At 42.4% G+C, this 13,189-nt stretch overlaps 1 protein-coding gene and 1 non-coding gene across 7 annotated transcripts in view; one reads left to right on the top strand and one right to left on the bottom strand.

Moving 5' to 3' along the window:
- Positions 1 to 8,571, bottom strand: part of LOC108925630 (cyclin-dependent kinase 17-like) — a 44,417-nt gene extending 35,846 nt beyond the window's left edge. For 2 of the 6 annotated variants that reach the window (XR_001965418.2, XM_018737731.2), the window contains exons 1-2: positions 7,867 to 8,017; positions 113 to 274 (exon numbers count right to left, since the gene is read on the bottom strand). Coding sequence is in view for 5 of the 6 variants with exons in the window: in XM_018737731.2 (XP_018593247.1) it covers positions 113 to 274; positions 7,867 to 7,897 (193 nt within the window). In the remaining variant the exon portion in view is untranslated. Of the gene's footprint in view, positions 1 to 112; positions 275 to 7,866; positions 8,018 to 8,228 lie in introns of those variants that run through there. The other 4 variants (XM_018737736.2, XM_018737732.2, XM_018737737.2 and 1 more) reach the window with 2 other exon arrangements.
- A 2,201-nt stretch (positions 8,572 to 10,772) lies between these two features.
- trnae-cuc (transfer RNA glutamic acid (anticodon CUC)) lies at positions 10,773 to 10,844 on the top strand. The gene has a single exon. It is a non-coding gene; the product is annotated as a tRNA-Glu (tRNA).
- Positions 10,845 to 13,189: the final 2,345 nt, after the last annotated feature.

Genomic DNA, 13,189 nt, shown 5'->3' on the forward strand with positions numbered 1-13,189 from the left:
AGACCGTACCAACAACACTGAGGGGGACAGTCATATGGTTGTGGTGTTTGGCAACAGGCTCCAGGGCCCAGGAGCACTAGAAGGGAAAACAGAGGCAGGTAGAGGATCTCACCATTGTCCCGTATGGCGGATGGCTCATCCAGAGCCATCTGCTCAGCCAGCTCCGAGAGCGAGTCGTCCACAGGCCTGGCACTGCGGAGGGTCATGGACAGGCGCCGCTTGATGATCTTCATCCTATCCATCCCGTCCGTGCCCAAAGTGGGCCTAGTGGAGCCTGAAGAGCACAACACAGACAAACTTTATCATCGTCATGAGGCCATGCGCCACATCAATACCTAATCAGTCTAAAATGAACCTAAAATGAGCCTAAAACACTAAACATAATGAGAAAACTGTCACCTCACCCAACCACACAAACAGCCATAACAAACAAACAAACACAAAAAAGTCCTAATTATTTAATAGTTATTAATTCACCTCCCAGCTGGCCTGTCCTCCTGTCACGATATCGATCAAACTGGACAACTCATTTTGCCTACCTCCTCAGCCAAGAGTCTGGGAGTAACGACTGACTTAAGTCTGTCTTTCTCTCAGCACATCGAAGCCACAACCAGGTCCTGCCAATAGATCCTGCATAATATTCGAAGGATCCGTCCCTACCTCACAACTGACTCTGCCCAACTACTTGTCCAGGCCATGGTGACATCCTGTCTGGACTAATGCAACTCTCTCCTGTGTGGCCTTCCTACTACTGCCATCAAACCTCTGCAGCTGATACAGAATGCTGCTGCACAAGTTGTGTTTGATTTGCCAAAGTGTTCCCATGTATCTCCTCTACTCATTTCTCTGCACTGGCTTCCTATAGCTGCCTGGATCAAGTTCAAGACCCTGGTTTTTGTCTACAAATGCATCAATAGAACTGCTCCCAGCTATTTACAAGACTTGATCAACCTCTATTCCCCAGCAAGACTCCTTTGCTCATTTAATTCTGCCCGCTTGTTGGTCCTGCGCACGAAAAGTAAAGCACAGAGGATCTTGGTACTGGCTCCGTTGTGGTGGAATGACCTGCTCCTCTCACTCAGAACTGCAGAAACTTTGTCTACATTCAAGAAGGGTCTGAAACTCACCTTTTCCAGACTGACTTCGTCCAAGATCTCTCCAGCTCATGTGTGGTGCATGAACATTTACACCGTAACTTCATGATCATCCCCAGATAAGCCTTTACACAGCCACTACTCCTGCACTGTATGTGAATGTTTCTATACCTTACATATTTTAAAAAAAAAATTATGTAGGAAGGTTATCAGGATTCATCTATCCTGCGTTTTATGCACCTACTCAAGCGATGAACATCAGTGCATCAAGTGGAAAATAAACTAGGTCTGCTTAAGAATCACGTCTGCAGCTATGTCTCTTTCTCTTAATGTAATGCACAAATTGTATTTTCACTGAGATGTACATCACTTTGGAGAAAAGCATCTGCTAAATGAATAAATGTAATTCATCATTCATTAAATCATTTTACAAGCAATTCTGCCCAATGCATACATACATTAGTATGCCATTGTCCACATAAGCTGTTACAAACTCCAGCGCTGGAGATGCAACGAAGCAAGGGTTACCTCAAACCCTACGTTTCCGAGATTCAGGCCACTGTGACCCTGCTTTTGGACAACTGGTTACTAATAATGAATGGATCTCTTTTATGCTTCCCATTCTTGTTAGTGGAATTACTAGTATCACAATTTGTCAAATGGCAGTGGTACAACTGAAATACAAGCTTTTACTTGTAAATGTCAGGCATAAATTACAACTGGGACTGGCAGTTCTCCAGCCCTGCACCCCATGAATTCACCACTGTAGTAGGTTCACATCATACAATGACATTTTCTGACCTACAGTGGCATGGAAAGGGAGAACCCAACCCTGATGATATAAGAACCATTCAGCAAAGGAAGGGAAGGACGCAAAGCTGCAGCCCAAAACTTGCGGGTCTCAAGACCTGAGAAGTACTGTTGTTCTACCCTTTAGCTTGGAGTTTATACAAACAGTAAGCACTGGATAGAACCAGTGCTGTGAAGTTGAAGTTGGAAGCACTTATTGGGTTACTGGAGTTGTGGAAAAAAAACGTTCCGACTCTGACTAAATGCACCTTACATGCCAGCGTATAAGTCGACCGCCAAAAATTAGAGGTGTAATATAGGTTTAGGCCTATATTCGTCGGATAAGTCAACCCCCAAAATAACGTGCAACTCTTGGGCAGTGCTGTGGAGTCAGAAGCAATTATGGGGTTACTGGAGTCGGAGATTTTGTGTACCAACTCCACAGCCCTGGATAGAACAGTTAAGCAGCTAAACAATGACCAAAGTCATTCAGCTGGAATGAGTCTAAGCAAAACTTGCTTGCTTGAACTTCCATTGTTTTCCTACGTACGGTTCCCCTGCTTCTGTAAAGTCGAAGAGTGTGAGTAACTGTAGGACTGCCATCTGATACGAAACTGGGTTTGTTATACTCTACAAGTATGAAAGCTGTATGGTCATTGCTCTACAAGTACCCATGGGTAAAAGATGTACAAATTGGACAAAAGTAGTACTCAGCAATTTCAAGTAGATGACATTCTCAAGCCACAGGAAAATTCAAGTAAATTAGGCTGCATGAGTGCTGGAAGTCCTCCCATTACAAATTACAAACAAAATCTTCAGTTATTAATCTTCAGTCATTTCAGATCCTCCAAAATTAAAATACAGATGTTATGGAGATGATGATAGTGCACTGGTCCACATTACTCAAAGAAAACACAAGATGTGAAACAGGACCTAAAACAGGACTCACAACCACTCCATATTTCATGAAATCACAATGCAAGCAGAAGCTCATCTAGACTCCAGACAGCTATGTCCTTCTTTGCAGGTGTGATGACCAGAAAAGGAGCTTCAGGGCTCAAAAGGCTATCAGGTGCTTCCAAGCATCCAGCTTTACATATTTAGGCAGAAGAAAAAGTAATCCACATGAATACTGACTGCTGTCAGAGAATCATTTGAGGACCACGTACTTGGTTGGTTAAGAGATGATGACTAAGCTGGTTTCAAGGTGGTGAGAAACACCCTCCCCCAAATTTTATTAGCATATCCAGCCATTTTATCCATGATGAGCAGTAAGAAGGGGGGCAGATCCCTCCTCCAGTCTTGTACCAACCTTAGGAGATCCATTTCCTCTCTCATATCCTTTTGAGTATCTAATGACTGATATATGACAACATACATTGTCAAATTTTGATAACGCTATACAAAGATGAACTCATCAAGAGTGATCAGGCCATCAGAAGTACAAAAGCCTTAAAGCTACCTGAAGCAGAGCTGAGGGCAGTCCAGTCTTTCAGATCTTCATAAAAACTGCCAGTTAATCCAAATTTAAAAATCTCATAGAATGATTTATACAAATAGTACATGTGTGGAAGCTGAATGATTGTGCTTCTGCAGTAAAGTACCATTACAAAACTGTAAAGAAATTACACTCATTCAGAACTGCTCTATTATATTCAGGACTAATGCTCCAGTGCTAGGATTTCAGTATTAAAGGAAGGCACATACCTTGAACTGATCCAGAAACAATTTCAAAGCTGTATGCGTACACAGATAATTATAAGCAACGTGGGATACATCACACTGTACATTTTCAAACTGTCAAGTTTCATAAATAATAATCTCCAAGTTTCACTCAGTAAAAAAGAGACTATATCTAAACTCTTCTGTCTCCCTTCCACTTCTTGCTTTATATAAAATGAGAGCAGTCTTAGATTCATTACATTGAATCAGCAGCCTTTGATTTGTGTGGCAGAACATGCATTTTCACAAATTCAGTCTATGACAAAATAAAAATAAATAAGAGCTGGATCATACAGGAAAATGCCAAACACAACAGACAAGTAAAAAGAGTAAAACCTACCATATGATTACTGCAAAAGGCACAATGGTTAAGGACACAAATGTGAAACTAAATATATTGCTATAACCATGTTGTTACATCCATAAGAAAGGTTCTTGATCTAAACTGGTCTAGTAAAACACCAAGCCCCAGCTTGACAAACACTTTACCCTCATTTCTACTCCCAGTCTTTCAGGTCTACTTGCTCTTGTATGCATATATTGTGTTACTACTTTTACTTATCCACAACTGGAATATTTTGCTATTCAGACTTCAATTTCATGCATTCTTTACCCTGAAAACACATGAAAAAAGCAATGTAAGTACACAGCTCAGCCACACCTGAGGTGTGATGCATGGCACATAGGGGCAGCATCTATCATGGCTTTCGCTCGAGTGACAAGTATCAGATTATTCTGAGAAGCCGAGAGTCCATTTTAGCTGCACTGCAATAGGGCAGGTTGATGTTAAAGAACAGAGATGTAATTGAACTGATCAAGGCTAATCCAAGACCAGTCCTCTGGAAAAAGGATTCCTCTCCAATGGTGTCTGAGTCAGTATTGATATCTGTCACATAGTAAAAGGATATAAACAGGAAGCACTTTTTATCTAGCACCTTTTCTTTCTCATATTTAAATTCTGTTCCTCATCTCTCTTTCACCAACATACTACTGCTTCTCAGAATTGATCACAGGGTTCTCCTGACATCTTCAAAAAGACAACCCAGACTTAAAAAAAAAAAAAAAAAAAAAAAAAAAAGTCCTACTCTTCTTTTGCTCCTTGACCGAGCAGTCATCAGAGTGCACTCCCCCAACCCCCACAGCTGGACTTTGCATCTTGACATGTGCACATGCTGGACTTGGTTATACAATACCACCCCCAGTACCTGGAAGCTGCAGGCCACCATCCACTTGACATTCCACCACACTCCCACAGGATTTATTGCCTCTCATTAAAAAAAAAAAAAAAAACTATCATCATTAACTAAGAAAACACATCCGCTCCAACAGAAAGACAGGAACTGACATTTGAAAAAAGCCTAACTAGTAGAACAGCATCCCAACATTTTCTTCTGCATATACATAAGGAGAAGTGGGTACAGCAGTAGTTTCAGTTACTGCCTGTGAAGGCCACAGGTTCAAATCCCACCTCCTACTAAAATACCCCTGCTCAAGGTACTTACTCTACATTGATACAGTAAAATTACCCAACAACATAAATGGGTAAGTTGTTGTAAGTAGTTTAACATGTCTTTAGAGAAAAATATTGTCTAAATGAATAAATAAAATAATTACCTGAGGCTAGCTGCCTTGTCTGAATTCTTGCAATTACACAAGCATACTAACAATGCAAATTAGAAGAGGAGGAAAGATTCAAGACAGAGCCTGGTCAGAGGATTTGCAATCCATCTATTTTCTGTGCAGGGTGGCCCTGAACATTATTCAAGCTCATGTACCAGGAAGATGTGAAAATGGAGCCACAACATTTACAGGCAGCAACTCTAGCCTATTTGGTAAAGGGGGGGGGGGGGGGGGACTTTTTGTGAGCCGACTTTTGTCAGGGTTGCTAGGTTACCAATGTGTGCAGCCTTTCTGAAGGAACTTCTACATTCATGGCTTTATTTCCAAAATGATCTCAGTGCAGGTCACCACCACAAATGAACTGAGATAGGAAAATTCCTGCCGAATTTCCTCATATGCCAAGGAACTAATGTTGCCATTAACAAAGCCAACTGGGAGGCTACATCATGGGGGAAGAAGGATGGACTAATTAAATCAGGAGTACGTGAATCCACCCAGACAGACAGATGGACAGACATGCATCAGAAAGCTTGGTTACACAGGCCATGCTTACACACTGATGGTCATAAGCTTGTTTGTTACAACAACTTAAAAAAAAAGTAAGCTGCAGGAGCAATGAAGTCTAAATACAAACACATACACACACCTGCTGAGCAAGACACTAATCCTCAGTCAGTACGTATGGATCATCAGGAGGGGTAATAGTAAAAGCCATCACTTTTCAATTGAAAAATCCAGGTTCTCTTCCTGCTTCTTGCTGCAATACCTATGAGCAAAGTACTCAGCCTGAACTGATACAGTAAAAACTAGGTGTTTAAACGGTAACTTGTCAGTAGTTTAGTGAACTAAAATACTGGTGCTTCACAGCTCCTGGGCTGTGGCTTCAAATCTGGCTCAGTCTGTACAGGGTTTGTATGTGCAGAGTTTGCCTCATATTTTCTTGGGTTTCCTTCCATGTCTCCAATACATTAACTTCTTTACCACAGAACACAAAGGAGACACATGACAGCTTTTTTTTTTTTTTTTTTTTTTAAAAGTAATACAAAATTCTAATTACAGCTATGAACCTTGAAGAACGGTTAGCTTATTAGTCACCTGCATCCATAATATGTGTCTTCATACTTTCAAATTGAAGCACCAACAACCAGAGGGACAGAATCAGTCAATGGACACATCCCTTTCAACAGTAAGGACATAAGGAGGAGACTGAATTTTATGGGGGAACACTATACATTTGGACCTTGACATTAATTTGACAGCACTTAGCAACTGACACAGTGGCTTTAAATTCAGATATTGACTTCACTGAAGCATCTAACAGAACCCTACAAAGGCTGGTGGATGGTACCACAAGGGTTGCAACAAGATTAGAACACACCAGGATCTGAATCCACAATTCAGCCATGTGAAAAAGTCTAGAAGACCCTGCTTGTTTGTACGAACCTGACTGGAATCAGACATAGCAGGGCATTTTCATTTTTTTTTTTTTCTTCTCAGAATGAATTGCAAACATTTTAAGCTTCACTTGATTGGATTCTCTAAATTTTTAGAAACCTACCACAACACAAGCTCAATCCTTTGCCGCCAACCACTGCAGAGAATACAAATTTGTAACGTTACCTGCTCCTGATACACACAGAAGCCATATCAACAATAACACTCCACACGGCAAAAGTGAAGCTAACTATTGAACTGACTAATTCACATTACATTACCAGACGCTTTTCTCCGAAGCGACTTACAACGGATACTATGTAGTGTTACCAGCCCACACACCTTATTCACCAAGGTGACTTACACTGCTAGATACACTACTTACAGTGGGTCACTCATCCATACATCAGTGGAACATAGACTCTCTGTCATTCACACACAATTTACTCTTTAATGTTTTTCCAGTCAGCTAATCAATTAATATTTTTTCACAAATAGCAAAGTTCACTTACTCAAATACGTCTATGCTCACCTAGGGGCACTAGGTGGCACAGTGGTTGGAGCTGATGCCTGTACTCTATGGACTCAGGTTCTAATCACACCTCCCACTGTAGTGCCACTTTTAAGGTAGTTACCATCTATGTACCAATGAGCAAATTAATGTAAGAACCTTAACATAGTAAGTAGCTTTTAATAAAAATGAACATATAACTGAAATGAGGACACTGCTCAAAAGAATGTAGCCGTGAAGCTTAATGTGATCATTACTGTTCTCAGCGCAATCCCGTTACACACAGCGCCATACTAATCCAAGTCACAAAAAGCACTGCACTAATCCAAGGTACAAGAAGTACCCATTAGATGAGGACCAAAGTAGCCCTTAAGTTTACTTCGGACACAGTCAGTGGCCACGCAGACTTTTGGAGTTAAAAGTGCTCTTAGAGTTAAGTGCAAAAGCAGGGAGAACACACGACGTGCAGCCGTAACGTAAGGACACGTCGGGCCTTCAGTCGAACTGCAGTGGCCAGGAGGCGTCGCGTTTTCCTGCCCACGGAAGCCCGGAAAGGAGCGGCGGGGCGCGGCGTGTGAAGTCATTCCGCCGAAGGCATGAGAGAGCCACCGGGGCAGGCATCGCGCTGGTATACACAGGACCTATCACAGTTTACTAATGCGAAACTAGTCGACACAGTGGCGTGCCTCTGCTCACCTGTACATCCCAGGCAGTCCGCGTTCCGCATGCGCTTCGGGTAAATCAATGAACCGTAAAGACTAAAGAAATCCGGCTTTCCCACAATAATTAACCCGATGAGACTAGTCCAACAACAGCTTGGTTGGTATCAAGTGTCTTACGTGTTACACTAAGTCGGTATTCACAGCAGGCTTAAACTAACCACCCCGAACTAAGTGCGTTAAGATCTACGGGTTATGCTGACCCGCCACACAGCAATAAAGTTTGCCGGCTTGATTACAGTTTTACCACTATGATAGGTCCACACTGAGTGACAGCGATTACAAGAGCTCGGAGGAGATTTGCTATGTGGTTGGTGATGAAATCAACACCGTACTCACCAAGCGATTGAGATTCTGGGTGTTCTTGTATTTTTCTTTTTAAAAAAGATATCTTTATGTATAATTTATATTTGCTCCGAGTCGATACACCGAAGCACGATCATAACGTGAGTCGATCCATCCACTGCGGTTCAGGGCGCCGCTTCGCTTGCTCAGCAGCGTGGCTCCCGCTACGACATACCCGGCAGAGGGACCAGCCGAGTCAGGGCCGTCGCGGAGCATTTATCCGCGGTATGCCGAGTCCGTGGAGCTCTTCTCGCCCGTGATTCATCTGTTTATCGTTTCATGACTGCGATATGTACCACCGCCGCGCGCCGCTCCGTGGCCACGCTCTGTGCTGGAGCTCCACGGATCCCGGAAAAACAGAGGGGGCGCTTGTGTGCACGTGGGAGTGTGCGCCCGCGCGCATGCATCTATCCGTCGCTCTCTGTCTTCAATAATGCACTATATTTTCCCAGTTGCGCAGAGATTTCCACGCTTCTTCCAATAATGTGGGCTCTCAGTCTCACGCTGACCACAGCAGTTATATTGTGTGGTACATTTTTAGCTTACACAAGCTGAAGTACATTAAAAATGCAGCATTACCGTGTGTGTTACTCTGCCTCCACCACTCTGTTCCGTCGTCATCACACACACCTCTCTCCGAATCTACATGTAATGTTTTAATTTTACCTTCTATTGAATTAAACTAATTTCTTTAACACACAGAATGCACATATATGCAGACACTCTGAGTCTGAGTGAATTCTCTTCAGACCCCTCTCGAGTCTCGGAAATACAAACCACTGTATTTACTGTACGTCTTACACTAATAACGCATACATCATGTAAACTAGTAGTTACCAATCCTGATGAAATACCTGTATTTATACTAACTAAGATTTTGGCAATATTTATTTAATTTTACATATCGACTCTAGTCTAGTGATAATTTAAAGAGAAAAAAGAAACTGACATTCGTGAAATGCAATACTTACGGACATAATGTTACAGTAGTACTTAAAATGATGGTCGCTGAAATGATTGTCAGACATTTCTCTTAAACTAAATTAAATAAATATTTAGTAGAAAAATGTACGGGTAGGTATTAACGAGACATTTAGAAAACGTTAGTCGGAGGTTTGCTGAAAACCCACGTAATTAACCGACCGCCCAAATTCACCTCAGAAGCCAGTTACTAATCGGTGTTGGCGCGAGACCTGTGGCTTTGTGAGCCCAAGAACCCGCGAAAATAAAATGTTAGCGTTTGAGTGCCGTCTCACCGCTTTGGCTTTTTCTGTCACTATGCAATATTTGTGTAAATTAACTATTTACACTGGCTAATACAACGTAGTTAATTACGCATCCATCATCAATAACTGATTGTCCGAAGCAGGGTCGCGGCGAACCGGAGCCTAATCCGGCAACGCAGGGCGTAGAGGTGGAAGGGGGGAGGGGACACACCCAGAACGGGACGCCAGTCCGTCACAAGGCACCCCAAGCGGGACTCGAACCCCAGACCCGCCAGAAAGCAGGACTCGGCCAAGCTCGCCGCGACCCCGCACCCCGGCCACTTATTTATCAATATGCTATTATAATTTTGTGCGTCAATCAATATTGATAGTGTATTTATTTGAAGGTCCACATTATATTCTGAAATCTGCTATTGAAAATTGGTACTGGTACAATCAATGAGAAAGAATTGAAAACTAAAAAAATTACACGATTATGGTGACATAAAACATGCTATTAAGCCAAAAATATAGTTTTCTAACGCTGCGGGACCTTGGCCATTATTTACTTTATTTGAGCGCCATCGTGTGGACACACACAACAGTGCTGTTCACGAATCGGGTTGAAATTCGTCGACTGCTTGGTTTCGATTGTCTGATTGCCGGTCGGGGGCGCGGTGGGGTGCGCTGCGACGGACCGTCGTCCCGTCCTGGGTGTGTCCCCTCCCCCTCCAGCTCTACGCCCTGAGTTGCCGCGTTAGGCTCCGGCTCCCCGTAACACCGTATGGGACAAGCGGTTCAGACTCTGTGTGTGTGTGTGTGTGTGTGTGTGTGTGTGTGTGTGTGTGGCGCAAACACAACTTTGATATGTAGTATCCAAGGAGATTGTCCCAAATATTAAATTTAATAACAGAAACCTAGCGGAAGTGCCACGAATGGCACATGACCGACGACTCCACAAGACACGAATCTGCTCTCCTCCTTTTTACTTAAACCAAACGCAATGTTAAGATCACAGTAATGGTAATGATACTCGTAAATTTACCACGCTTGTTCGTCGTACACTGTTTTTACCCCCTTATTAAACGCGAAAGTTTTAATGCAGATTTGATTACCTAAGAACTTAAAGAAGTATCAAACGTTAATTGCTGTTATAACGAATCAATCAATCCATCATGGCATGTGACATATGCGTCAGCAGGTGTTCATGTCATGAATCATGGTGCACTACAGTACTACAGTACGCATGTCACGCTACTATGTACTAAAACATGGTCACCTACTATAATCTCCTTTCGTTCTGAAGTTTCAGTCTGAATCTTCTTCAAATTAGTCCCTGGTGGTCTAGTGGTTAGGATTCGGCGCTCTCACCGCCGCGGCCCGGGTTCGATTCCCGGTCAGGGAACATTTTATGTCTTTGGATAAAATTAATTAATAGTAACATTTCGATCTGATTCAATATTAACAGTTATATCGCACAGCTAGGGTAAATTGAACTGTTTTAATGAAAAATTAACAACTGTTTGAAAACTGAAGGATTTTCCTCTCTTATTTACAAAAGTAGTTGCACCCCCAAAAAAATACTGAGACTTGACATATTGGCCGGATTCATTACAGGTGGGTAGGAAGGAGTTCTGTTAACACTTGCTGTTGTGGTCAGATGCTACCACTTAGACTTCAGCGCTTGGTGAGCACATATAGCGGTCCTCTAGACTGTGCTGTTCTCTGCTTGTGTCCTAGGCGTTCAGAGCAATGTGTCCCTTGTTACTGTCCATCAGGTTCCCAGTCACTGTCTTCTTTTTCCTCTGGCTTTCCCAAGTATTACATTGTTTGAGAGAGTCTTATCTTAGCATGATGTGAGCAAAGTACAGTAACCTCAGGGCTATCATTTGTGCTTTGAATTACATTTGCTTATTTAGCAGATGCTTTTCTCCAAAGCAGCTTTCAATGAACTCTATGTAGTGTTATCAGCCACACAGCTTATTCACCAAGGTGACTTACACTGCTAGATACACTACTTACAATGGGTCATGCACTCATACATCAGTGAAACACACTCTCTCTGTGTCACTCACACACTATGGATGAATCTGAAACATATCTTTGGACTGTGAGAGGAAACCGAGCACCCAGAGGAAACCCACACAGACACAGGAAGAACATACAAACTCCACACAGACTGAGCGGGGATCAAACCCATGTCCACTCACATCACCCAGGCGCTGTGAAACAGCAGCAAACCCATGTGCCACCTTACCACCCCATAAGTATAAGAATTGAATAAGAGGTCTGGCCTGATTTGATCCTGTATCCAGTGTTCCAGAAAAAAAAAAGTTTACATATTTTTAATATTTTTTTCATAATGTGAGAGGTGCACTTCAAAAAAGGTTTTTTAAATTGTTCTTGAACGGAGTTATTTCACCAGTCAGTGCTGTTTTATTAAGCATATAGACAGTTCTAACAGAAATGGCATGTAGCATGTTCATAAAAAGTTAAAAGTAAGTTAAATATTTGAAAAGAACCTTTAAAATCTTAAACAATAAAACAACCAATCATAACAGAATAAACTATGTACAGATATGAACATTATACACACATACACTGTCTGAAACCACTTGTCTCAAGCGAGGTCACAGCAAGACGAAGCCTAACCCAGTAACACAGGGCACAAGGGTGGAGGGGGCGGGGACACACCCAGGGTGGGGACACACCCAGGGCAGGACGCCAGTCCGTCACAAGGCACCCAAGCAGGACTCAAACTCTAGACCCACCTGCGAGCAGGACCCAGCCAAACCCACTGAACCCCCCTAAGCAATAATGAATTTTATTTAATTAAATTCAGTTATTGGTCTGAATTATTTTAATTTGTTCTGCTGCGAGTGAACATTTAAGTGTAGAATTGAGTTCCATAAAGTCTGAAAAGGTATGTTAACTAACTGTAATTGATATGTTGATAATATGCTGCTGAATGGGCTTCATAAACAAGGATGTGATGGCCAGCACAGGCAGGACACGAATAATGTTTCTTTTATGTTAATTTTACTTTATTTAGACACATTTGCTAAAATAAATGCAGAACCCAGGGTAGCGTTATGGCAGATTTTCACCAAGGATAATAGCATAATAAATGAGTACCAGTTCTACAAGCTTATTTGCCATTTATTGTACTGTAATGTTGAATGTAACTTTTGAATACCATGAATAGTTTCCTAACTTTATAGTAAAATAGGCTATTTTTCCGCTTTAGTCCTGTTCCTCTTTATTATGGCACTCCACTGCCAAAAATGTGCATTATACAAGTATGTAGTTTATTTTTCAAGCAAGTGTTTGCTGCCAGGGAGGTGCAGTGGCACAGTGACGCAGTGCGTTGGACCAGGTCCTGCTCTCTGGTGGGTCTGGGGTTTGAGTCCCGCTTGGGGTGCCTTGCGATGGATTGGCGTCCTGTCCTGGGTGTGTTCCCGCCCCCTCCAACCTTGTGCCCTGTGCTGCCGGGTTAGGCTCTGGCTCCCCGTGTGGGACAAGCAGTTCAGACAGTACGTGCTGCCATCTTATTTTGATGTCCTAGATGAACCATTGCTTTGTATTTTGTGTTATTGTCTTATACGATCTTGAAGAGACTCTCCTGCAAGATTTCTAATTTTGGTTTTCTCCATCCTGCCTTTGATGGCAATAAGTTTGCAAATGCGTCTCGTTCAAAAACGCTACAGACTGACGTTGCCACTGCAATCCATGGTGGGATTGGAAACAGTC

The sequence above is a fragment of the Scleropages formosus genome, chromosome 2 (genome assembly GCF_900964775.1).
Source record: "Scleropages formosus chromosome 2, fSclFor1.1, whole genome shotgun sequence".
Taxonomy (NCBI): Eukaryota; Metazoa; Chordata; class Actinopteri; order Osteoglossiformes; family Osteoglossidae; genus Scleropages; species Scleropages formosus.